This window comes from Eublepharis macularius, chromosome 9 (assembly GCF_028583425.1).
Source record: "Eublepharis macularius isolate TG4126 chromosome 9, MPM_Emac_v1.0, whole genome shotgun sequence".
In the NCBI taxonomy this organism is placed as follows: domain Eukaryota; kingdom Metazoa; phylum Chordata; class Lepidosauria; order Squamata; family Eublepharidae; genus Eublepharis; species Eublepharis macularius.
The window spans coordinates 64,430,079-64,457,699 of NC_072798.1; the positions used below are offsets into that span (position 1 = coordinate 64,430,079).

At 40.2% G+C, this 27,621-nt stretch overlaps 1 protein-coding gene across 4 annotated transcripts in view; it reads left to right on the forward strand.

Moving 5' to 3' along the window:
• The first annotated feature begins 3,655 nt into the window (after nt 1–3,655).
• The window catches only part of GRIP1 (glutamate receptor interacting protein 1), a 319,786-nt gene continuing 295,820 nt past the window's right edge, over nt 3,656–27,621 (forward strand). For all 4 annotated transcript variants that reach the window (XM_054988325.1, XM_054988327.1, XM_054988326.1 and 1 more), the window contains exon 1: nt 3,656–3,788. In XM_054988325.1, coding sequence (XP_054844300.1) covers nt 3,656–3,788 — 133 coding nt within the window. The remainder of the gene's footprint in view (nt 3,789–27,621) is intronic.

The following is a 27,621-nucleotide window of genomic DNA, read 5'->3' on the forward strand; positions in this document are numbered from 1 at the left end:
CTTCCTGACACTCTAATTTAAAATACCCCTCCCATCCTCTGCCTGGATTATAAAGACTCCTACTTTTCCCACTCCTTATATCTGACAAAGGGAGCTTTGACTTTCAAAACCTCAAATCTTGGAAATCGAGGTGATCTTTAAGGTGCTATTGAACCCGGATCTTGCTCTTTGACTGAAGACCAACACGGCTACCCACCTGAAACTGGTATTATCTTGAAAAACTGAAGAGTACACTTATAAGATCCAACTAATAATAACACTTTGTAAACCGCTCTGAGTGAGCATTAAGTTGTCCTGAAGGGTGGTATATAAATCGAATGTTGTTGTTGTTGTTGTTATTTATTATTATTATATTTCAAATGTTTATGCAATATATTCTAAATATTTTAACAAATAAATGCAAAGAATGGAATGTAAGGCATGTACTGGTACCATCTAATATTTGATACTACAGCAGAATGTGAGAACTTAAGAATTACATGGCATATTTTGGAAGATAGGTATCTTCTTGTTACTTGTAGGATCCTGTTGTCTTAAGAGCAGTCTTTTCTAAATATAAAATGGTTTAATGTCAAATCTGTTTTATTTAGAGCATGTATAATCAACTCTGCTTTATCCTTTTTACCAGCCATCTTTTAGCAAAAGAACTTGTGCTGCAGAACACAAGTATGTTGTTCACAAAATGTCACACGGATCATTAGATATCTAATTAAGTTTCATACTTTAACAGTAAACATTATGTAGTGATGATCTCCTGGGATTCTCTGTAGACTTCCTCTGTTTTCAGACCAAACTCTTCTGCTTGTTCTGTTATTAACCTAAAACATATTTTGGGACATATATAAATGCTTTAGTCACTCTCTTCTGTTATGTACAAAATATATCCAGCTTTCACACTACAGTCCCAATGGAGTCATATATTTTGTTTATTAAAGAAGAAAAGAATCAAGATGGTATTACACACACAACTTTTTAAAGCAATTAACTAAGTACGTGACATGACTGCTTGTTGTAAGACAGGCATTCCATCTTATGAAGCATTCCTGTTAGGAACGAATAAACATTATGTTGGGAGAGTAAATACAGGAGGGAAAGTAAGTCGCTGGTATAGTTCTAGAAACTATGCATGCTGTGAATCTCATCCATAATGCTCTTCAATATTCAGCTCTTATTAGAACTTTTGGCCAGTTCTACACTAGTTGTGTTAGAATATGTTTGTCACTATATTGAAGTCAATGGGCTTAGACTGAAGTAATTCTGCATAGAATTGCACTGTAAGTGTCTTAGTAAGTTTTTTAGACCAGCCTGCCCCATAAGAACACCTGGTCCATAGCAAGAACAACGTATGTTCCTTGATGGCCTCAAGTACGTGTGTAGGTTAGGACTGAATTAAATTGCAGTGGCCTACAGATTGCCTCCCACTAGGAACAGATATACCTTTAAGGTATGCTTATATTGACAAGACACATTAACAGGTACACTTAAAGTACTTAATATAAGCTGCTTTTATTAATGGTGTCAACACTTGGAATCTGTTGTGAAAGCTGGTGTTAGGTATTGAAATGCAAATCTACCTGGGTTTTGAATCAGACTGGGACTGTTTTCTCTGTGTGTGTAAGAGAAGAGGATGCCTCTGTTCACATCCCAAGTGTCCTTTGTTTTCCACTGCTTCTTGATACTCAGAACTTGCACAACTTGTTATTTTTTAATTAACAGTTGTTAAAAAATTGGAAGATTATTATCTGTATTCCCAGATATCCCCAATTCTGGCAGGATATAAAAGCAAGTGATACCAAAGTGAAAGACTGAATATTATCTTATAAAGATTCAGGGGCTGAGGTATGTTGCTAAAAACAGGATCCTGGTCTGATCCTACCTGTTTCAAATTCAGCCCCTAATGATATGGTTGATTGAGGTTCATATGGTTTGCTGACCTGTTGTACTGTGGCTTTTGGTAAATATGAATCAGTGATCCTTCTCCTGACAATAAATTTATGAATGAATGAGTTCCTGTCAAATTTTAGGATGGCCATATAATTTTATTTTTACAGGAGGATCTAGGTGACTTCCTCAGAAACAGAAATGGGCAAGCTTTCTGGAACAGGAACAGAGTAAGCTCAAGTGAGAATTTGGCAATAGTGTCCAAAAGGTGTGTGTATGGGGGGGAGGAGAATGGCAGTAAATGGATACTACCACTACACATCATGCTAATTGGAACATACATATGGAAGAGGGGAGGCAGGGATAGTACCATCAGCATTGAACAACAGCATTGCTGCTGAATGGCCCAAAACACCCAGTTTGATGACGTAATTGGCATGGTTGCAGAACACATCATACACTACCACCTGCTCCACGAACACCTCACTGCACCCAGTGGTGGCTGCAACTATGGTCATGAGTCCCCCTTACTGCTCATGAATAATTGCATCTACTGCCCTATCCCCCATTTTGCTGCCAATGATGATTGATTAGTTGAGTTCCCATCTTGTACCAGTATACTGAAAGTTTCTTGATGATAATGGGGTGGGTTTCTTGCTCAGTTTACTGAAGCGAGGATTGCATAATCATCTCTGGTAAACTTTCTTCTGATTGGAAGAACATGCCTTTTTGTTTTTTGTAACAGAGGCTTTCATTTTGTTAGAAATTCCTGTCTTATCTTAGAGAACGTTTGTGGAATGGTGAGTTAAGTAGAACATGCTGAGAACACTTTCAAGCTTTAAAAGTGGTCTAAAAGCAGAATGCATATTTTACATGGTTTCTTAAGTTTGAAAACTCAGCAAAAGGTTTTTAGATGAGTAGTCTAAATACTGGGTTATATTCTATCTTTGATATAGTTTCTTTTGTTTGTTGTCTGCAGCTGTCGTTGCTGATCGTGTACGGAGCCTTTGTACTTATTGTAATAATTTAGATCGCATAATGATCGAAATGTATCAGTGTCCAACGTGTAACTGTGTCATTTAAAAGCAGCTGCCAAGCTTTCTTCCTGCTGCTCCAATTAACACATTCAGCACACGCTTGCCAGTGAGTGGTCTGTGTGTATGGGTTAAACCACTTTGCTGTTTATTCAGACTGTATGGTATGGTATTAAAAGCGACACCTCTACTTTCACTGTTTGCAAATCAAAATAAAAAAGAAGATAAGAAGAGCAACCGTGTGTCGTTAGAAGGGGTGCAGTTGTAAATATCAAGGTAAGCTGCAGAAAACCTCTTCTGCTTTCAGATGTGGTTCAGTCCATTGAGTAATGTTTATCTCCGCCCCTCTGGCCCCTCTTCAAATGATGGAGACACAGAATAGTGAAATTCTAGTGCTGGGATTCTTCTTGCTGTCATATCTTTTGAACTTTGCTCTGCTTATTAAGGAGTACTTGACACGGATCTTTTAAATCTTTTGATTTTATCTTTTTAAATCTTTGTTTTTAGTCTGAAATAGTATCTTCAGTTCTTTTAATTCAGGCTCTGGAAAGGTAAAGCAGTGTCCTTTATTGTCAGAGCTGAAAAGGATTTCGAATGGTACCAAGCTGGCTGGTCAGAGGGGCTACTTCTCCCTCTGTGTTTGCTGCTCATTCATGCTCAGACAGGTTTTTATGAAGCGTGGCTCTTGGGCAATACCAACAAAAGGTACACGGACCTGATACTGTGGGCTGCTGAACGAGATGGAGCGTTTCTTGGGCTTTGTCAAGCAGATAAGAAGATCCAGGAGAAGAAAAGGCAAAAAGTACCGACCGGAGGAGGATTATCATGAAGGTTATGAGGATGTATATTACTATGCCTCTGAACACTTTCCAAGTAAGGATGGTATTAATGTGTGTTCTCTTTGCTGTGATGATGAATGACTGCTATTGCATTTTAGGTACAAAAGATTAATGCTGACCAGAATTCTAGTTTACCTCCTGCAGGTATAAAAGCATTCCAGAAGCACTGCCCATTTGTTTGTCTATGCTGATAGGGTTGGGGGTTTTTTAAAGGCAAAACAGGCAATTATGAGATCTTGTTGAGTTGAAGAAAGACTGGCATGGTTAATATTTCAGGTGCAGTTAATTGATTTCTATTGTTGCAAGCCTTTTATAAAAGCACTTTATGCTGTAAACTGATATTGCAGATCATTTTGTAACAGTGCCATAGTTTGGTATGCGTGTATAACAATGTATAGCTGCAGTTGTAAAGAACATTACAAAAAGATGCATTCATAGAAGTTGAAGTCAAAGATTATTGTTGTTGAATGCAAGTCATCCTTTTGTGGATATGCTTTTCAGTAGAGAGTAGTTCAAGTTATTTTATCTGGTGCTGCATGTTCATAGTATTGCTGAAGAATTAACTAATTGTACTGTTAATTTATTCTGCAGCAAAGTGTCTACAGCTGCAGTTCATGAAAAGACAGCAAAAAACATGTTTTAAGTCTTGTACAACAGTGTTTTTTTAAAAATACAGTGTACTCAAAACATCATCTGTGATTGTCAGTACTCTGAGCTCACGCTTTGTCTTGTGCCTATCCCAGTGGATTGGAGATGCCCAGAAATGCCTGAGGGAACAATGGGCAGGGGAGCTACACGTAAGCATTGCTGAGTTTATCATGCCATGCTTTAAACTGATGGGGTTGACAGCCTAAGCAGCCATCCACATATGGATGCATAATATATGACGTTTAATTTAAACTAGTTTGAAATCTTTGCAGTGACTAGTTGCCACTCTGCCTTTTCCTAAGCCTATAAAACTGAAATTAATATATGATAAAGTAACATATTTAAAGTCCCTTCAGTTGGAACCGTGAATTTTAAATAATATTTGAACTATGGCATATTTCCTTTTTCAGTAGGAAAAAGATTGTTAATCTGCAATTCTGAAAAAGTGTATTAGTGGGTGGATCTTCTGATATTGTCGCATGTATCAGACATTAGTAAGGATTCTGATCTGTTTGATTTACATTGCTGACAGTTTCACTTTTGCAGTTATTTCATGAATTAGTAAGACCTGCATTGGATTCATTTTACTTGTCCATTTCAGCTAAAATTCCAGATTAGAGTTTAAATTGTACAATCTTATCACTGAATTAATAATTTCAATCTTATTAGTTTGCCTTGGTACTTAGTTTGATGAGCTTTGCCTGGTGCAATTTTTCAACATATTAAGCAAAGATTTAATGGTAAAATTAGACTCTAAAACTAAATAAACTAATGTAGAACCCGACCATGATTAAACTTTGACAACTTTTGCCCTTGTTTCTGTTTCCAGAATATGCAGCTATTGAAACAGTTTCCGTACTTGAAGTATATAATTTAATCAAAATCAAAAGAAAGAAAAGAGAACAATTCGGTCAGTCCTAATTCTGCAAAGAAGAGCACTGAACAAAAGCATTACTAGAAGTATCTTGTAATGATTTTCATTTTCCATTTAGGATGAATAATAGAAACTTCTCCATATGCTTTTGCCTTTCAAATTCAAATATATATAGTAATTTTAGCCTGGTGGATATGCTTTACAACAGATATTTTTAAACTTCATATATAAGGTGGGATTCAAGGCTTTGGATTCAAGGCTAATAAATACCAGCCATAGAGATCCAGTTATTCATTAATGAAATGTAATATCAGAAAGACCACACATATTTTTCTTGTGGACTTTTGTGCAGTCTTGGATCACATGGTTTATACTACTTTATTCGCCATGGTTATATTAGATACTGCGGTATGTGGTGTTAATGGAGTGCTAGTGTTTCTTACTTGTCTGTTTGCATTTAGTATGGATATTATGATGTTTCGCCCTTTGAAGAATTATTCATTTATATATGTGAAACAACTACTCTTTCACCTTTTTGTTAAAAAAGACACTGTAATTTTAAAATGTGAGTAAGATTTTAAAAAACACACAAACGTAAGTCATATAAATCCCTTTGTTACACATTATAAATAGGATGACCCTCTGACCTTTGTGTTCTCGGAGATCTCCATTATATCATAATTGACTTTGTTCTTTTTTAAAAAAAAAAAAACCATTAAAGTTATGTAAAAGTATTTTCAGGAATCATTGCTGTCCTCTGTAATAGGAATGTACACCACATCTATAAAATATGAAAGCTGCATTAAAAATAAACAGCCATATGACAGCAAGAATAATATTAGCTAAAATAGTAGCTAGAATAATAAAAGCAGAATAGGTGTCTTATGATAGCAGATAAAAGGGCCATATATTACAATATCTCTATATTACTCAACAAAAACACTGGTCTTAAATTAGACTCATAACTCAGTATTTAAACAGAGTTACACCCTTCTATGTTCATTGAAGTCAATGGTCTGAGAAAGATGTTAAGTCTGCTTAGAATGGTACTCTCCTGGCTCTCACTTTTAATGTTGAAAAAGCATCCGATAAAAAGGAAAAGTTTCTAAATGCAACTTGGAGCTCACTAGCATGAAAAGCACTTGGGCCATTCTGCTAGCTGAAAGAGGAGCAAAGACTCCTTTCATTCTCTTGACTGCTAGAAAGTCCCATGCACAAGTGCAGCTTCTTGAGAGTCCTCATAGTGGATTATACTTCTTCTACGCTTATTATTATAAGTATGGAAAGTAAGCAGCCCCATTTTCCGACATCAAGTACTGCTGAAGCTTCTCTCAAGTGATTTCATGATCATGGCAACATATTTTTCAGCAACGACAATAACAGTATTTGTTTCCAGTGCATATACTACGTCACCTACTTCAGTGCATATACTAAGTCACTGAAGCATACTTCTGCTTCAATGCATATACTAAGTCACCTGTCTTTGTCCCCCATGTTAATGTGCTTATGAAGATGGTGGGGATAAGTCATGTGGACAAGACTTATCATATCTGAAATGACACTTAGCAACCTATAAAGTGTAAAGTATACAAAGAAGTAAGTAGCCTAAGCTAAGCATATCTTAATATGGCTTCCTGCACTGCATGAAGATGCCTTTTTACCAAGCCCTGACTTACTGATTTCTAAGTTGTTCATGTACTATAGGTAGCAGTGGCACTGATAGTTAACAAATAGTTCCCTAGTCATTCACCAATCCAGCTGCTGAAGCCATTTCAGTTCCACTGGCTGATTTTTTTAAAAAAAAATCTTGTTGTGAGGGAGTGGAGAAAACGGGTAAATTAACATAGCTAATGATTTTTTTAAAAGATGTACATTTGCATGGTGACAATTAAATGAAACTGGATGAGTAAATACTATATTGATTTATCAAAAATATGGTAATCAGAAGTAGTACTCGATGACTTTATACTGTTGATTATATTACTTTTGTCAGTCCATCACATTTCTATCCCATAAGGCTATCTTATTTTAATTTCTCCTTATGAGCTAGGTAAGGCTGAGCAACAGTGATTCATCCAAAGCTGAAGCAGTACTTCATAACTGAGTAGAATTATGAGTCAAATGCTCCACAGTTGATAAACACTAACTTTTTTTTTGTTTTGGCAGTGAGAACGAATGGACTGATTTGCTCTGACAGTAAATGTAAAGCTATAGATAGTCAAAAGAATTAAAACTGGAATATCTCTAAAGGTTATCTGCTCTAATCCCATATACTGATTTATAGGGAAACAGAGCACATAGGAATAAGAAATCTATCAACAGAATTTGAATTTTGGGAGTTAATCAAATAGAGTCATTTAAATCTTTGAGTGTTGGGACATGAAAAATCCTGTTTTCTTGCAGCATGGAGCAGGCACATCTAGGCTGGTGAGTGTTACTCCCTGGAAGAACTAACCTTCATTTAGCTAAATAAGTATGTATCTACCTAAGATCCTAAGCAGTTTGCCCTGAATGATGTCATGAAAAGAAAAAGTTAGTCTAACTTTAAAGCTGTCATTGCTCCCCCACAGCTCTTGGAATGGTCAAGGATACTCAACCATCTTAAAAAGTGAAAGAAGGGTCCCAACCTGCTGTCACGCAACTTCCCGGTGTCCTCAATTCTGAAAGATCATCAATTAACATTAAATACTTTGGGGAAACTGAACTATGTCTGTTCTGTAATGTCGTACCTGCCACAGAGAAAGGGACACTGTGCAATTAGTGATGGACTACTTGTGAAAGATCAAAATATTTCATATTAATTATGAGAGAGGTAAGATAGAGAATCTCAATGCCATCAAGAACAGAGTTACATCATTCTGAAGTCAATTGATTTCAATGGTCTTAGAAAGGTGTCTGCTTACTTCTTGTACTTATTAGAAATCGTAAAATAAACCTTGAGAATTGGGAACCTTGAGAATTTATAGAATCATTCTAATGACTGAGCTAGTCTTTGGATTCTAAGCATTTGATAGAAAGTTGTCCATACAGTTCCAGGTTATTCTCTGTCCCTGTGTACTGAAGTCGAACTAAATAAGTAGACCATCTTGTCAATATTGAACACTATACCTGAGAAGTCACCATAGTCTAAGAGAGAAAAGGCACTATGCCAACAGCTATGTTGTATTTCTAAAGTGTATTCAGAGATCAAGGTCTATTGCATAAAAGAGGAGGACAGAATTTGTGATGCATTCCCTTCCGTTACCACAGATACAGTGCTCGTATAGTATACATTAGCATGATGGATCCCTGTGTATGCCAGTCTATCAAACTATTATTGTATTAGTAATAGTATAATGTCTAAAACATATCATAGAGCTTATTGAAAGGTTTCTATTAATAGTCAAAGGTTCACTAGATTTTTACACATGCCACTGTCTGTGATGCATCAGGAATTTAAAAACTAAAAATGTGTCATCTTTTGTACATTTTCTAGTAGAGGAGCTTCTCTCTGAAGGATGACACTAGAAGAAGCTGAATTTGGAAAAAGGAAAACTTTAGGCCCTAAGTTAAGGTTATTCTGTCATTATTGGGCCAGGTTTCAATATTTGAAAATGATGGAGTTGTTATAATATTATAACCCAGTTCTAATTGTCAAGAGACAAAACTTAGAACGATCCAGGGCTTTTTTTCTGCTGGAACATGCTGGAACGCTGTTCCGGCACCTTTTGGTGCTGGGAGCTGGAGGAGGCGGGTGCGAGGCCTGCTAAGCAGCCTCTCCATCCTGGCACTGGGAGATGGAGAAGGCGGTGGTGGTGGCAGTGGGAGGGTGCCCACGAATCCTCTCTGCCAGCCAGCCTCTTCATCTCAGCGCCAGGAGCTGGAGGAGGCAGCGGTGGTTAGCGGTTGCCTGAACAGCCTCTCAGCTGGTCAGCATCTCCTTCCTGGCGCAGGGTGCTGGAGAAGGTGGAGGCAGTGAGCAGGTGCCCATGTGGCCTCTTAGCCAGCCTGCTGAGCGGCCCCTCCTTCCCTGCACTGGGATCTGGAGGAGGCAGCTGCAGGGCCCACCAAGCAGTCTCCCCGTCCTGGCACTGGGAGCTGGAGGAGGTGGCGGTGGTGGGCAGGTACCCAAACAGCCTTTCCGCTGGCCAGCCTCTCCGTCTCAGTGCCAGGAGCTGGAGGAGGCAGCAGTGGTGAGCAGGTGCCTGCATGGCCTCTCAGCCAGCCCATCAAGCAACCTCTCCTTCCCCATGCTGGGAGCTGGAGGAAGCAGCAGCAGTGAGTGGTCACCCACACAGCCTCTTGGCCTGCCCACCAAGCAGCCTTTCCTTCCCCACGCCAGGAGCTAGAGGCAGCGGTGGTAGTAGGCAGCTGAGCATCCTCTCTGCTGCAGCCATGGGAGCTCGAGGAGGCAGCAATGGTAGACAAGCGGCTGAGTGTGGGCTGGCAGGCAGCACCCTGGCCTCAGCTGGCTCGCATGCTTCACACTATGGTTGCCAGCTCCAGGTAGAGAAATTCCTGAAGGTTTGGAGGGGCGGCACCTGGAGAGGATGGTTGAGGGTATCTGCTTCAGGCTCCTGAAACTCAAGCTATATTCTGCCCCCCCCCCATTAAGTCTGCACCACATTATTACTTTGGTATAAATGTTAAAGAAAGTAGTTTATTGTTTCTTAACACTTTCAGCACTCTATCCAACTTCTGTTTCTTTTCAAATTTCTGCAACCCATTCCCTATTGTATTGTTTATTGAATGCCCCATTCTGTTGATTGTATTGACTTACACTGTGAAATGTGCTTTGAGTCTCAGCAAGAAAGACTGACTATAAATAGTGCAAACAAAATAAAAATAAATAGCAACCCTGCAAGGTTTTTAAGGCAAGAGATGTGGAGAGGTGGTTTGCATCTGTGAAACATCCCTGGAGGGATTAGCTTACAAGATCTAAGGTCAGGCTATTCTGGGTTGACCTGGTCTGGGCTCAGGTGGTGTACTGCCCCTATATGTGGAGTATCCAGTTAACTCTTATGCTAAAATAACTGTGAATAGGCCTTTCATCCACACATTTCTCTAATCATTTTAAAAGTTCCTAATACCCTCTAGCAGTTGCCACATCATGTGGCAATGAATTCCATATATTACATATGCACTCTTTAATATCCAGAGGAGTTAGCTGTGTTCATCTGTAATTGAAAAATAGTAAAAAGTCCAGTAGCACCTTTAAGACTAACCAATTTTATTGAGGCATGAGTTTTTGAGAACCACATGCATAAGTGGGTGTCATCAACATATTGATGGCACTCAATGCCAATGCCTCAGACAATCTAATTCAAAAGTGTTTTAATCAAATGGATTCTGCTTTTGGAAAAGGTGTACTCAAAACTTGCAAGTTGCAGCTCACAACAGAAAGTAGATTTCTGTCTCACAATACTGCACCGCTTAGAGGGAACATTGCTGCCAGGTAAGAGAGAGGCAGGCAAGCGGGCCCGAATTGCGGGAGCACCCCTGAGGGGGCGACTGCACCTTGCAGAAGTGACATCATCACACGGTCCCAGGAGCGCCACCTCCTGCCAGAAATTGCCCCGGATGCTGGCAACCCACAGTATACCACGGAGTTCCATCACCTCTTTCCCCAGAAAAAAAGCCTTGGAAAGATCTACCTTTAGTTTGTATTTTGCACCCTGGGTATTATCCAAACTGTCCAATAGCACTGATGCAAATATCCTGGTTCAGGCCAAAACCTATGGTTAATTTCATGCAAATATGCCTATGCTGGCATGCACATGTGCTCAGGATTCAAGAATGGCTTGTACTGAAGCATTTGGTAATGGTGAGAACTGTAGAATACTCAAATTTTATAACAAGAATGTTGAGAAACGCGTGTTAATAAACTTTGACAATAAATGGTTAGGAAGTTCTGGCAATTAGTATGAATATTTGGGTTTAAAATTGGTAAAATTTTGTGGCTGTCTTCCACAATATCCTATACATAAAGGCCAAACCATATTGGCGAAGACTCAGTTTTTATCCTGGTGCAGGGGCACTGCAGCCCTGCAGATACACCTGCGCCAGGATAAGAGGAGAGTTGTCGGTGGCAGGCCTCTGAGTGGCTGTGGAGGCGCAGTGAATCCTCCCTACACAGCTTTCCTGATGCCTTTGCAGCAGCTGTGGGGCCTGCTTCATCTCCCCGCCGACCCTGCAGCCCCTCAGACGCCTGCCTGTGGAGCTGGTAGGGAGGTGCAGAATGGGAGAACCTACCAAGGCTCCGCTGCTAGAGCCCATTGTATTTACTTTTAGAATGGGCTCTGTTGCTATTATATATATATTTCCCTGTTTGGAAAATTCAATGTCAGGGAGACAGCTAGATTAGAACCTTTGTTCTTGGCATCTGATTTTCTATGAAGCTAGAGTGGAATGTTTGTTTGTTTGTTGGTTTGCTTGCTTGCTTGCTTGCTTGCTTGCATGGAGGAACTTTCAATCAAGTGAACCTCTAACCTGCACTGCTGAAGCTAGGCTTGCCAGGTCTCTCACTGGTAACCCCTACTGGCACTCGGAGAGGTGTTGGGAGAAAAATAAATCAAAAAATTGCCATTAGGCTGATTGCATTATGTCACTTCTGAAGAAAACCCAGAAATGACATAAGTTCTCTATAGGAATTGCCAGAAACTCTGGTTTTATCACAGAATTCCTGGTGATTCCTAAAGAGGCATGACATCACTTCCACTTTCCTCAGAAAAGATGCCATGCCCCTCCAATGCCCTCTCATGTCCCCACCTGGATTTCTATGGGTTGCCAGGCCATACCACACCTTGTAATCCTAGCTTCACCCCAGTCACATATTTGCTGTATTGGTGAAAACTACACTCTGATGGACTATGTCAGGGGTCCCCAACATGGTGCCCATAGGCACCATTGTGCCCAACAACACCTTTCCTGTTACCTGTCAAGTGTTTTTAGAAAATGTTTGGGACCAGGTGGGCCTTTTGCCAAGCATGGTTTCTGATTGGCTGCTAGAGATTTGATTAGCTGTGCAGATTTTTTAAAACATTGTTTTGGCAGAAGCGGCTTCTACAGCACAAGGATCTTCACTATGTGAATAAAACAGTCATTTTGTGGCTCACTCCGTCTCCTGCAGTAGCCATTTTGTGGCTGTGCTCACCACACTGTATCAAAATTCCAAATGTGTCCACAGGTTCAAAAAGCTTGGGGACCCCTGGATTAGGTTCTGGGCTGACATACAAATGTATGATGAGAATTGCTCCTGTAACTCCAAATCAAATGTATGAAAGCAAGCATGAGACTTTCACGTTGGTAGTTGTAGATATACTACTAATAATAACAACAGGCCACCTATATACCACTCTTCTAGACAGATTAGTACCCCACACATGCAAAGTCTGTGGCAGTTACCAGAGTAAATGAAATGCAAGTTAATTTGGTTTACAACAAACATACCATTTTAGGAAAACAGATTATTATTACATAAGCATGCTATAAAATGCTTATTTTATAGCAATTAATTTTTCTGATGTGAGATTCTATTGATTGTCTTCTTCATTTTTGGTTAGGATTCTAACTTTTGTCATAGGACCATTTTTCATGGAGACAGTAATCCTGTGTTTGCCTGTATCACTTAAAACTGCACATGCATCAGAAATGGTGTTGCTCTGTAACAATAAAAATGTTTTTTTTAAAGAACGTCTGGGAGTTTAGTAGGTATCTTACTTCTAGTGGAATGTGGAAGGAATCCTTTCTACAAATGAGTGCTCAGTCATATCAGTCTCCATTAGTTTTCCGATAAGGTTCACTTCAGATAGAGGAATAACGTTTTCGTGAGAACTATGACTTAATTGCCATTTTTGACTTGGCCTTGGATTCATATATTATCTTAAGCCAAGGGTATCATTTAGTGACTTCTGGATAGCTGACTTTATAGGCATCTATGTGAGTTCAGCTTCATTTGGAAGTTTTAATTGTGTGTCCGCCTTGTTCTCCACAGTGACAGAGTGCATGTAAGTTGAGGTTGTACATCCTGTATTGTGTATGATGCTGTGGCATGTGGAAATCAGTCAGCAATTCCTTCTTCTGCTGAAAGAATGATCAATATTGGCTAGTACTTCTGAAATTCTGTCATTCCATGATTACTCATTTTATGTTTCCCAGGGTTTCCCAGGGAGTGAATGACTTGAAACTAGCAGCATCAATTGTGATGAGAATAATGGTGAGACTGTTGCATCACAGTTAGCTGCTGTTCTGTTAATCATTTGTATAGCATTTTAATATGAACAGTCTTTAATTTACTTCCCCTTACAATAATCAAAGGAGTACAATTTTCTTTTTACACTAGGGAGCTGATAATCAACGATGAATTTATACACAATACACACATACCTGTTGGTTGCCTGAGCTGTTTAAATATGTCTTCTGTGGTTGAAAACATGGATCTTCTCTACAGTGCTATTCATTGTAAATTTTGTGTTCTTTATGCCATTCTGCAATGCAGTTTGTTACACTATTAGCTTCTTCATACATTAATGAGACAGCAACATCACATTGCAAGACCTAGTGGTCACGTACATTATTTGTTCTATGAACAAAACATCTCCTTTATTAATTATCAGTGGTATGGAGGGACAAAGCTCTGCAGTTCCTTAAATTACATATATGAGCAATCATAAGAGATAAAGTAGTTTCCACATATCACAACAGCAGACACAGGCCGAATCCACACTCACCATCTGCTTATCTTGTGCAGTCGTGGCAATCGGGTTCATTCTGCTACCATGCTGTGCATCATCACATTCACCCTTCCAGTGCGTCTTCATGGCGCAATCATTTCTCCACACGCCACTGAGTAAAGCGTTACAGTGGGCGGTTCCATCCTCCGCTGTCAGAATTGACGGCGTACGCCACTTCCCTTTTTAAAAAAAAATGTCAATTTTCTGGTATACCGATATTCCGACTTTTAAGAAATAGCAATGTACCCTCCCCCTCATCTTTGATTGGCTCATTTTTTGCTCGTCACAGACCAATTTCTAACAATTGGCTGGTTGGTATGGCAGGCAAATTTGAAATTAGATTGTCACATTAAAGGCATTGTCCGGAAATTCTGCTGCTCAGAGTGGTTTTCTGCTTTTAGTAGTTAACAACATGGATGCTCAGAGTGTGATATTTGTGATGATGGCTCAGATTGTGGTTGGCATGCTGCACAGCACAGCCACGCGACACCATGAGATGATGCATTCTGTCTTTCGCACATGGTAGAAAGTGCGTCCTAAGCTTTCAGGAATGTATTTGTTTTCCGCACCTGCCGTTTACTGGAGACAATCGTTGTGGGAAATACAGGATTGCTCGACTTGCGCTCTTAAAAATGGCGGGGACACAGTAGGGAAACAGTCCCCGTGTGACATGCGCATGCTCCGGTGACCGTTTCTTTTCCCACGCAAACCGCTGCTCACTACGGTTGGTTTACCGGTATACCGGTATACCGACCTTTCTGCACTGCAAAAAAAAAAAAGGCGGGAAGAAAATGGATTTCCGCCACTATCACGTGACTTGGAAGGAAGGCGCAATTGTGGCACGGTGATGGCACGGAACACACGGAATGGGAAAGTGTGTGAGTATCTGCATGAACAGCGTACCGCTTGCGAAAAAGGCACGGAAACAAAAAGGAAGTGTGGATTTGGCCACAATTTCAACTAATGTGTATTGTGTCACTATGGAAAATAAGACTGACAGTTCAGACTTCCAAAGGAAGTTAAACTCATGTAGATGCTTATAAACTCAGCTATCGAAGAAATCACAGATAGCATTACAAGACTTAAATACTATCAGTAATATCCTTTGCTTGAAATAATAAAATAATAGCAGGTCAACTACAGAGAATCTTCAGGGGAAGTCAGCCATTCAATCTTAACTATGGCCCACAAGCCATACAGAAGCATAACAAGCAACATTAATTAATTACCGGAAACCACACCTCTACATTCATCTTAGTACAATAAAAAGTTTATAGTTTATCAAAAAAAATGATAGAAAGGACATTATCTTAGCCCATGTTTTCATGTAGAAGGCAAAAACTTAACTAGTTGTATAGTGATTTTTGGTCAACTCTAGCCATAAAATTAGAAATTCTTCTGCTCTGAAAACAGATTTTATCAGCCAAAAAAGGTTCCAGTAGATCTAGGTGTGCTCATTGATAAATAAATCATTATGTAGGCCCTAGAAACCTAATTAAAGGATTCCATGTTTTGTCCATTAGCAGAGTCTATCGTGTGGCATAGGAAGCGTGATTATAGGTGGTCGTGAGCTTGTTCTGCTGGCTAGCGTGTGTGCAAGAATGAAAATAATAAAAGCATAAATTTGGTTTATATTTAGAAAAGAAATGAGAGTTCTTTATTGCAGGAACTCCATACTCTGATAGGAAAGGTGGAAAGACAGATCCTAACTACCTATCTAGTCTAAGGATGGATATGGATGGCAGGGGAAGGCCTGCATCCATGCTGCCAAGATGGTGGGAGGAGAAGGAAACTGAGAAGAGGGACGGTGCTGGATCCTCCTCTTCCAACACTTGCTTATTTTCATCTACAATTATTCAATCATATTGTTAGAATGGGGACATGATCTACATTAAGTGGAAGTCAATTATCCAGAATTAGTGGGAAGAAAAGTGGTTTCAACCTTTATGCAGGGTATATCATTAGATCCAGAAGAAGGTGGTGTAAAAATTGGTGGAAGGAAAATTAACAATTTGAGATATGCAGTTAACACCACATTACTGGCAGAAAATAGTGAAGACTTGAAATGACTACTGATGAAGGTTAAAGGAGAAAGCACCAATGCAGGATTAAACTGAACATCAAGAAGACAAAAATAATGACTTGAGGAATTACACAATTTTAATGTTGACAATGAGGAAATTGAAATTGTTCAAGATTTTCTATTCCTTGGCTCAATCATCAACCAAAAAATCAGTAAAAAAATCAGAAGATTGAGACTTGAAGAGAAGCTGTGAGGGATCTAGAAAAGATCCTTCAAGATAAAGATATCTCTCTGGGAACCAAGATCAAGATAATCCAAGCTATGGTATGCCTCATTACTATGTATGGATGTGAGAGTTGCACAGTGAAGAAAGCTGACAGGAAGAAAATTGCTTCATTTGAAATGCGGTGTTGGAGGACAGTTTTGCAGATACCATGGACAGCCAAAAAGACAAATAAGTGGATACTAGACCAAATCAAGCCTGAGTTCTCCCTAGAAGCTAAAATAACAAAACTGAGGCTATTGTACTTTGGTCACATCATGAGAAGATAAGATTCTCTGGAAAAGTCAATAATGCTAGGAAAAATGGAAGGCAGTAGGAAAAGAGGAAGCCCTAAAACAGTAAAAGAAGCCATGTCCTCCAGTTTGCAGGATCTGAGCAAGTCTGTTAATGATAGGACATTTTGGAGGTCTTTCATTCATAGAGTTGCGATAGGTCAGAGGTGACTTGATGGCACATAACACATGCACAAAGTGGTTTTTAGCTATTTTGGCTTATACAGAAAAAGACCCAGACTCATCTGGAAATAAATAAGGTAAACAAACTTGAGAGTCTGAGGTCTTATGAATAGTCAATAATCAAGGCCATTCATGAACCCCACTTTCTTCTTTTGTTTTTATTTTTAATTAAAATATATTAAACTACAACAAAAAGAGAATGAAAAAACATAATAAGTATATTGTCTAGCCTCCCTCCCCCCAAACATTATATACTATCCACATGAGCATAAAAACAAAAGTTCCAACACTGAACGATCAGGATTCTACTTCTAGTTATTCTGTTGCCAAATCCATCTTCTGTACAACTGCTGACTGCTGTTTACTGTTTACTACTGTTTTCTTAGTGAAGTGTTAATATCATCAAAACATGGATCTCTTTCACTTTTGACAGCCTGAATTTTAGAAATAATTTTGTTTGTTTCCAGTTCCTGGCAAAGTCCCATCTAGCAGTAATAACAATATGTAAGGCTACAATTTGAAGATCTCTAGAGATATCAGGAACATAATTTACTCATCTGTTTTTGAAATCCTCTTAGTTGAATTGCGCTGGAACTGATCCATAGAAGTCAGTAGGAGGAACAGGTAATTATAGCTGAGTTCTCTCATACATCAGGAGGGAGGTGATGATGAACATGCTTCTGGGTTGCATCATTTCAGACTGCAGCTAGGGGCATTTCATGGTAGAATACTTATCTGCTAAAAAAATTATTTATTCAGAAAAAGTGTTTATTTCTCTTGGAAGGAATATAGAATTGTCAAGGAGACAACCTGAAGAAACATACTGTGGAAAAGTCCCTTAAAATGCCTTAAATGAACTGTTTCTTTGGTGCCAAGACTGACCTGCAATTCCCTCTTTCCCCCTAGTGGTGGCGTTAGGAAAGGAAATTTGTTGTAAAGGCTTTTCTTTTATTCAGAGTGAAAAGGAGTGCAAGATAATCCGTCTCCGCATTGCATTTTGACTAGTTCGGTGGCTGACTAGTGAGGGTCTTTCTTCACAAAATAGACAAGAGACTGTAGATCTCACTTTACCACAAAGAGTATTGAAGTATGTGAGCTCTCACTGCAGTCAAAAATGGTACAGCCCCCCCAATGTTTTTCTTATCCTTTGTTATTTATGAAACTAAACCTATTATACCTTATTGTGTCTGTTGAAATCTCATTCTGTGCCCTTCTCTATGGATTCTATGGTCTATGATCTTGATGTTTAGGTTGAACTTCATTTGAGAATTTTGCTTGTGGTTATACTGTTTTACTTCATTATCAATATTATTGATAGCCAGGTTCAGTTTATAAGATGTTCAAGACTATGGGTACTTACACTGCAGCATAATTGATGCAATGGTGAATGGCAGTGAATAGGAAACGAAAGGGAAGAAAAGACTGAATCAGTAAAAATGAAGCATGAATTAGTGGAGCTGATCAAAAAACATTTGAGGAGCAAATGGAGGAAGAAAGTGTACAGTTGTCTTTTACACCTTAGTGAGAAAACTTCGTCTTAGGTTGAGATTTGTCCTAGCATTCAGACATAGACTTGAATTTGTTAAAACCACCATTTGCTGCTCATGCTTGGCTACTCTGCCAGATGTGCATTACAGAACAGAGTTTGTTCATAAATTTCAGTTAGTCTGCTACGTATTCCTTTCATGTCTCCAAGAACATCCAGGTGTTAGCCAGAGCTTCCCTGAATAATTGTTTACAGTCCTGCCCCTTTCCTTTATTGCCTTATATGAAATAAATTCAGCGGAGGAAACCATAGAATGAGTTGACAGAATGGACCGTTCCCAGCCTTCCATTTCCTAAAGCAGCCTACTATTTGTCCCTAGAACTTCTCTATGCAGATTGGGGCCATTTCCACACACGTTGAATAATGCAGTTTCAATGCACTTTCACAATCCTTTTGAAGTGGATTTTTTGTTCCACACATGGAAAATCAGTTTCAAATGTTCACTTAAGAGTATTGAAAGTGGATTATCCAATGTGTATGAAAGCAGCCAGGGAGAGGATAAGATGCCCATGAAACAGGGCACTGCAGTGACAAGAGGGAGTCATATAAAATCACTTCCTTCTCCCTCTTTTGCTGATGCAAGCTGCAAGTGGAAGATAGACAACAAGGCAATCTTACTTGAGTCCCCTTCATTGCTACAGTGCCATTTGGGGCATTTTTCCTGTGAGGACTTCCAATCCTCGGGTCTTTTGGGACAAATAACAGGGGAAGAGGAAGCCGTTGAAAAATATGTTTTGCCAACTCCTGCTGTGAATTCTTCTGCTAGATCCAACACTCATCCTTGTATTATCTTGGAAAGAAAATTAAAACCTGGGAACAAACACTTGATTGTGGTCATGTCACTTAACTTGCTTGCAGTTAGAATTGAAAGGGGTTTAAGGGAGAGACCTCTTTATAGGTGGGTTGCAAACAGCTTTTGACCACATCATTGATTGTTTGGAGTGATCTCTATCGTGTATGTTAAGAAATTGAATAAAAATGTGATTAAGTAAGATCTTTTTATCTTTCTGCTCTTAAATTTTCCTTGGGAGGAGCTGAAGCAACAAACTTGCTTGATGACATCACTGGCAGAATGGGAGGCCTGAGGAGAAGGTGGAGGGAGGGGAGAGGGAGGTTGTTTCCTCAAAAAGGGACTGTTCACAGCTAAATACAGCTGGAGTGGCCAGGTTTTGCTGTTGCTCTGTTCAGGTATCTCTGTATGCAGGAGGCTAAGAGTCTCTCTGCACAAGACATCTTACACAAGTAGCATCAGGTGAAAGATCTTACACTTGCTCTCCCATTGTGGATACACATGCACTGCTAGGGAGACAAGAGTACACTTGAATATAAGACCACACAGAAAGTAAGTCACTTGAGTTTCCCCGTGCAAGATGTCTTGTGTAGAGAGACTGGTGCTGGTGAATAAACGCTATCTTTGCTTTCAGATGTAATGGCTGTATTCAGATGTCATGATGACTTATCAGTTAGTGACAGACCTGAGAGTGTCTCTTTTTCCATGCTTGATCACTCTCTCCTACCCCCTCCCTTTTCACCTTGTGCATAAAGCATAATCAAAAGCTTCCTGATTTGTAGGAGTTTTGTTTCTTTCCAACAAGTCAGAACTTTAAACAGGCAAGACTTTTCATGGTGAGAACACAGCCTTCAATTTGCCCTGGCCCCTGTATCAAACATGATGGCAAATCTGAGTTTGATTGAAAGCTTCACAAACCAGGAAGCATTCAATCTTATATGCACATGAAGGGAGAGAGAGGTGGAGGAGTGTGCAAGAACAGCAAATAAGCTATGTTCATGACCATCATGAACAAGTGCTTGTCATGTATGTAGGCAATGAGAACCACAGTAAAGATTGCAGTTAACAAACTTGATACAATCTGTTGTTTAGAACCCCAGTATACCACCAATCACCAAACCACAGTTTGTTGGGCAGCCTGCATTTCAAAATCAGGATAACTATTGTTAATCAAACCATAGTTGATCATCACATCTAGATGCAGCCAACGTAGATGGGAGAGTCACTGTTTACAGCCTAGATACTTTCTTAAATCTGCAAATAGAATATCTGATGCTTTCATAAGATGCTAGCAAATATAATGTATTGCTTTCTTTCATGTGCTTTAGTGGTTGTCTACACCACATAGACTTGAGCAGTGCCCTCCTAAGCAGAATCACATCCTTCTAAGTCCTTCCAAGGACACAATGAGACATGACGGTATCCTTGGACTGGCCCAGGGACACAGCTGCCATGTTAGAGCCTAACTGGAATGATTAAAAATGCCATGGGAGCCAATCCCAATCAGGCCTGCAGTGGGGTTGCCAGGTCCCCCGGGGTCCAGACTAGGGGACAGAGGTGTCTTATGGGGATCTTAGGGTGCAATTTTAAGGAAAATACCCCTGCACAGGTGCCTTCCCTCGGAGTTTTATTTCAATATAACTTAAATTGGTGTGTGCATCAGGAACATTCCCTTTCTTTAGCCAGGAATAAGATTAAGGCTATGACACATTTTTTCCATCAAAGAGCTAATCAATTTGTCCCGGCAGAGCTTCAAATTTTTCAGGCTACAGTCATCTCTCTCCTGTTATATGGGATCCCTTTGTGGATTCAGAATTTTAACAACAAGATAGAATGTATCAATAACAACAACATTCAATTTATATACCGCCCTTCAGGACAACTTAACGTCCACTCAGAGAGGTTTACAAAGTGTGTTATTATTATCCCCACAACAATCACCCTGTGAGGTGGGTGGGACTGAGAGAGCTCCAGAGAACTGTGACTAGCCCAAGGTCACCCAGCTGGCTTCAAGTGGAGGAGCGGGGAATCAAACCCGGCTCTCCAGATTAGAGTCCCGCGCTCTAAACCACTACACCAAACTGGCTCTCAATATATTCCTTTGCAAGATCCTCGTCTTACCCAACTCTGTAACCTAATTTACTCTTTGTGCCGAGTTGGGTACTCATCTCATTGAATCGCGAGCGTGGATCATTGTTATAAAATATTGGCTTCATATCCACTTTAGTCCCCCTCCCAACAGTTTTATTGCTCTTCTTGCTGCAGACCCTTATATTTCCAAATGGTCACAATTTGTAGCGTTTAAAATTAAATCCCTGGGTATTGATTTGGATTCCTGGGCCAACTCTGGAGAAGCAGCTCTTTTTCAGGCAGTTCGAAAGAGAATCTGGGACATTGAAGCCCAAGTAATCAATGCTCGCTGCCTTGGCGTTTGCTCCCCATGTTATTTCGGCCTGACCTTTAAATATGATTCTATGGACCAGTATTTCTCTAACCTGGTACTTCCTTCTCAACGTAGAGTTTTTATGTTAACCAGGCTCAATCTCTTTCCCTCAGCTGTCCTATTAGTAGATATAAAGGTATCCCTTATAATGAAAGAGTTTGCTCTTGTTCTTATAATGAACCTGATTCAGCCTAGCATATCCTTCTTCGTTGTCCTCATTATTCTTCTATGTGCCATCACTTGATCAATCCTTTCCTGATTGCTTCAAAATCCACGATTGATAATGAAACGTTTCTTTTGCTATCTGATAAGTCCCCTGAAATTACTGCCTCTGTTGCTGAATTTCTTTCATATGTATGCAAGGCTAGGGCAGGAGCTTTTAAAATTTAGATTTTACTGTATATTTCGTATTGTATTGCCTATATTACTGTGGTTCTTGGCCGGTTTCAATTTTTTTAAAATTTCCCTTGGGTATTAATCTTGTACTTATCTTGTCTCATTTTTTCTTCTTTTATATGCCAATAAAAGGTGGTGGTGATGATGATGATGATGATGAATTGTTGTGCCAGGAATGTCCTTCTCAGAGCAACAACAAAGGCTCTGGAGCACACTCCTGTATGCTCCAGAGCTCCAAGGCCTGTTCTCCGTACCTTCCCCCCACCTGCCAGGAAAGAGTCGGGGGGGGGGGGTAGAAGCTGGAAACGCTCCCACCTGGGGACTGGAAACCCTAGTCTGGGACCAGGACCAGGATCTCTTTCTTCCCCATGCTTTTTCAATTGCCAAAACAACCCTTGCTGCCTCACATGGCTGTTTTGGCACTTGAAAAGGTATGGAGAATATGAGCACCTGGTCACACCACACAGAGAGCCCAATCAGGATCAGGCCCTTGTGGCATTTTTAAATTACCTCGTTAGACTTTAAAATGGTGGCAGTGTCCCTGGGTTAGACCCAGAGATGCTGTCACATCTAGTTATGCCCAAAGGACTTAGAAGACTATAATGCTGCTTAGGATAGCAGTGGTGGTGACTTTGGTTCTGTTGCTGATGATAAGACCAATATAGTTTTCCATATGACTGGAGACATTTTTAAATAATTTCAGAATGCTTGTTTATTTCATTATGCTTTTGCTTACATCAGCTTCAAAACCATTATGCTTAAAAAGCAGTATGTAAATATTGTTAATACATAATACATAAAACAGAACCACATAAAGGGCATTGATTTATAGGCTGTATCATTGAAGCTTCCTATTGTAATTGCTTTCTGTAAATGTTTTCATGTAAGATATCATACCAGTCTGGTTTTGGAATAGGCTTCATCAGGGTCAAATCCTTTGGGCTGCAAATCTTTTGGGCTGTAAGAGTTCACTTTAGCGTTTGGAAGCCAGAGGCACCATTTTAGAAACCAACATGTCCAGATTGCTGTATTTGTGGATTTGGCAACCCTCCAAATCATGCTTGTATCATTGCCCTTTTTTCCTTTCCTTGAACAGTGCCAATCAGCTGCTCCTGCTGAAGTCTCTTGTTCACTAAGTTCTCTCTGCTCTTTCCCCTAAAACCTGAGGCCTGATTAACTGTTACAGTTTCTCCATATGCTTACTGTAGACCAGGGGCCCCCAACCTTTTTGATCCTGTGGGCATCTTTGGAATTGTGACACAGTGTGCTGGGCACAGCTACAAAATGGCTCCCACATAATGACTGCCTCAGGAGGAAGACCCAGTCACAAAATGGCTGCCACAGCTTAACTGTGGCACAGTGAAGATCGTTGTGCTGTGGTGGCAGCTGCTTCCAGTGCAACATTTTTAAAAATCTACACAGCCAATCAGAAGCCTTGCTTGGCAAAAGCTCCAGGTTGCCCCATCTACTTTCTAAAAATGCTTGGTGGGAACCAGTAAAGGTATTGGTGGGTGCCACAGTGACTGCAGGCACCATGTTGGGGACCCCTGCTGTAGACTCACTAGGTGCTTTGCTTCTTCCACTCCTGCTGGATCACTTGACAGTTACATGCTTTTTTGTTGCCTCCATCCTCGCCAGTCCTTAGGCAGATGTACCTAGGATAATACTGAAGACTGTCTCTCTAACTGTTGTTACTGTAACTTAAGTGCAGCCTGCAGCATTGAAACCTCTTGTGATTCCTTAGGAGTCATATTTCACCTGTTAGTGGCTTAATTTTGAAGAAGGTATCTGGATGTATCAAAGGAAAATAATACAGGTGGATATCTGGGTTGATCTGCAGTAGTACAGAAAGATTTCAGTCCAGTAGCACCTTGAAGACGAACAAAATTTTCAGGGTATAAACTTCCGACAGTCAAAGCTCCCTTTGTCAGATCAAAAATAAAATGAGTATGATACAGAAAGTTGCAGAGAAGAAAACGACACATGAATGTCCTTGGATTTCATAGAATGACTTAAGTGGAAAATCTATTTTGAAAATTGACAGATTTGCTGAAGTCTCTCAGGCTTAAAATGTTATAATGATAACTCTAATAAAATCTAAATGAAGAAAGTAAAATACTTGGACTGTACTCTCTCACTTTCTACTAGTTCTTACTACATTTGCAGATACTTTCCAATAGAACACAAAGAAATATCAGTCCAGGCATAAGTTGAATGTCAGGATTTCAATCCCATGAGCAATCTTTTTTTAAACCATTGGTTTCTTTCTAAGGCTAGTCATGGCATAAAAGGTTTTCTTAAGCAATACCTAATCCTAATTATGACATTTTAATATATGTCTCTGTGAAAACTTACTTCTCCTTGCTTGTGATTTCGTTTTAAAGGTATTTTACTATACTGAAAAAATAAATGTCATTTAAAAAAAAATTAGACCAGTGCAATTTAAGATCTGTTTAAACTCCTTGCAGTTAACAGGGGCATGCCTAACAACAACAACAACAATAACTGCATTTATATACTGCTCTTCTAGACAGATTAGTGCTGCACTCAGAGTGTTATAATGACCCCCACATTTGCAGCTGGGGGAGCTGGGCCTGAGAGAAGTGGCTTACCCAAGGCTACCTAGTGAGTTCATGGCAATACTGGGATTAGAGCCAGCAGAATGTTGATTCACAACCGAACCACCATGCTACAGTATAGCGATACATGTGTTAGGGTGTGCATAACTGTCCACAACTGGTAGAGAAACTGACAGGAAAGAAGTATCTTAGCAGGAGGAAATTCCAAACACAGAGCAGTGCTTCTGGAAAGGAGAATGAAAGATTCAGGGCAGAACGGGTAATACCTGAAAATTCACTGTTATAATACCTTACTCTCAGAGAGAGTAGCCTAATCTGGTGTTAATTATCATTTTATTACTGATTTAAGTGAAAGCATCTCTAATAGTATACATTCCCTAGATAAAAAGATATTATAAACAAAATCTAGTATTTATACCCCCTTTCCAGAGAGACTCAAAGCAATGAACCAAGTCAGTGTTATTATCCTCACAATGCAGCTGAGGAGCTAGGGATGAGAGAAGTCGCTTGTACAAGGTCACCTACTGAGGTCATGGCAGTAGTGGGGCTTGAACCGGCAGAATGCTGATTCACAGTCTAACCACTCACACACTATGCTACGTCAGGGTCTAGATTGTTCAGCATAAATATGGGACACAAATTCAGATTCATGCTAGGGTAAAGAGTTCACTGGAGGGACAGTTGCTATATATAGGCCTAACCAACATCATGTAGTTTTTGTGAGTTAAAGTAGAGTTATTAGCTACTTTGGAAAAAGGGTAGGTTACAGATTTAAAAAAAAGAAAACAGGAATCCAGTAGCTCATTAGAGACAAACTCTGTTCCATTGCTTTTGTCACCCAGCTTCATCAGATGCATGAAGTGTGCATCCATTAGGCCGGTGCATTAACATTAATTATATTATTATATAAAAGCCGGAGAGGTCATTTTTCAAGTAGATGCAATCATAAGAGTAATCAATCCACTCTGAATGGGTAAGGGGATAACTCCCAACTGTTGCAAGACAGGCAAAGTAGGATTAACATAAAATCTAATCTAGGAAAATGCCAGATAAAACACACTAAGCAGATACAATTAGAAAGTTACCTTTTCAACAAGGTGACACTTTTATGTGGAAGCCCCAATGTCACTGTGGCTGCTGATGCAGTGAGGCAGCAACCAGGCTTGCACATGGCGGGTTTCCTCACATTTTCCCTATGGTTGCAATTTCCTTCCATGCTACTGAGGTTTTTTTCAAGGTTTTAAAAAATTGTAAATTGACATACCAATACACTATTATATCAATATATCACTATGTCAATTATCAATTAAAACAAAATCAATTCAAAGTGAGAGAGGAAATGGCCACTTGGAAAATATGGACTTTCTTGCCCACATGGCAGCCATCCTGGCTTTGTTATGATCTTTCCCAACACAGTACATCAGAGAAGGTTTGGGAAGGATCATAGAGCTGATGAGGTAAACCCAAGTGGTGCACACATGCAGCACAATGCTGTAGAGGTGGGAAAATAACGCCAGTTTACAAGACCATAGATGAACTAACTTTTAACATCTGTAAGGGGTGGGATAAAATGAGTGAGAAATCAGGGAGATCTGGAGACATTTCGCACTCACAGTTTAAAGCGCCATTTTTTAGCAACCGCAGTGGCGTCGGCTTGGCACTGATCCTTTCACACTTCCCAGTAGTTTCGATTTGGCCTCTTGTGATTCTGCCTGGAAGCCTCTGTTCAGTTTCAGACTTTTGGGGCATCACAGTGCATGTCAGCTTTTCTTTTTTTTTTAAGCTTTGAGCATGTGTGGTAATGACCCTGTGTTACATCTTCGGACAGACAAGCCTCCCCCCATGCTGCCCCTTCAACCACCCACTCCCACCTCACTCTTCCCATGGTAAGGCAGGACTTGCCTCCCCAGGGGTTGGGCATGGTCTGGGGTGGAGCAGACTCATACCCGCCTCTGGCTCTGCTGAGACATGCCGAGCCGGGGCTTGGCATGCTTTCTGAGGGGCTGCGAAATTCTCTCTTGTGTGAAAATTCTCTCTTGTGTAGGGATTGCATGCACGCACTCCAGAGAGGAGAGCCTGCAGCAGCTCTTGAACCCGGCACAATTTGGCTGAGTTTTGCAAGTTGGCTGTGTGAAGTGGAGAGCCGTTTGAGAGCCTCTCTGTGTGTGTACGCCTCTCACTCTTTCCCTCTCCCTCACACCAGTAATGTAACTTTAACATCCCCGCCACCCACTCCTCCGCCCCCACCTCGTGCTCTCGCTCACTGGCTTGAAAGGGTGGAGGGGAGAAGATGAAAGAGAAGCCCCACCACTCTGACAATGTTTTGAGAGATGCTCTTGAGGGAGGGAGAGAAAAAGAAATGGATCCACGCTGAGGAGAAGGGGAGGAAAACAACCCAACCCGGCTTAAAGAGTAAACAGGCAGCGTTCGCATGAAACGTGCTGGGGCGCAGGGATAGCACATAGAACTGAGAAAGGGGAATGAAGTTAAAACAACCCCCCCCCCTCCCTTGCAGGTCCCAACCAAAGGAAAAGTATATGTCAGAGTCATAAAGTAAGAGAGACTGTGCAGCCAAAAAAATGGTGGAAAAGAGGAGTTCAGAGAGCTGAGTTATGTGGGTGTGGTGAATTTCACACAATCCAATCAGCAACCAGGGAAAAGAAGGGGGGGAGCGCCGTAAAATGTTCACATTGGCATTAATCGTGTCTGCCGCAACTGGGCAGCTGATTAAAAATTAACATCGGGCTATATCAGCAGGGAGAAAAATCGGGGTAATGGGGGAAAAGAGCGGCACTGCGTTTTATGACCAGCTTGCAAATGTGAAACCCCTGAAAACATGGAATGCGGAACAGGTACAGACACGCTTTAAAACCCGAGTGCGAAAGTCCCCTGGAGGAAAAATAGTCTTAATTCAGCCATTTTTAGTTGTGTTCTCCTTTTAAAATTCTTTTATAGGAGAACAGTGCTCTTTAGATCAACATCAGAGTATGCTTGAAGATTAAAATGTTTACATCAATGGCAAAACTTTTTTCACTGATTATGGAAAAGACATTAGTTACATTTTTGACTGAATGGAACCAGTTTATAGACTTTTTACATGAAATGTATAATAAGGACTT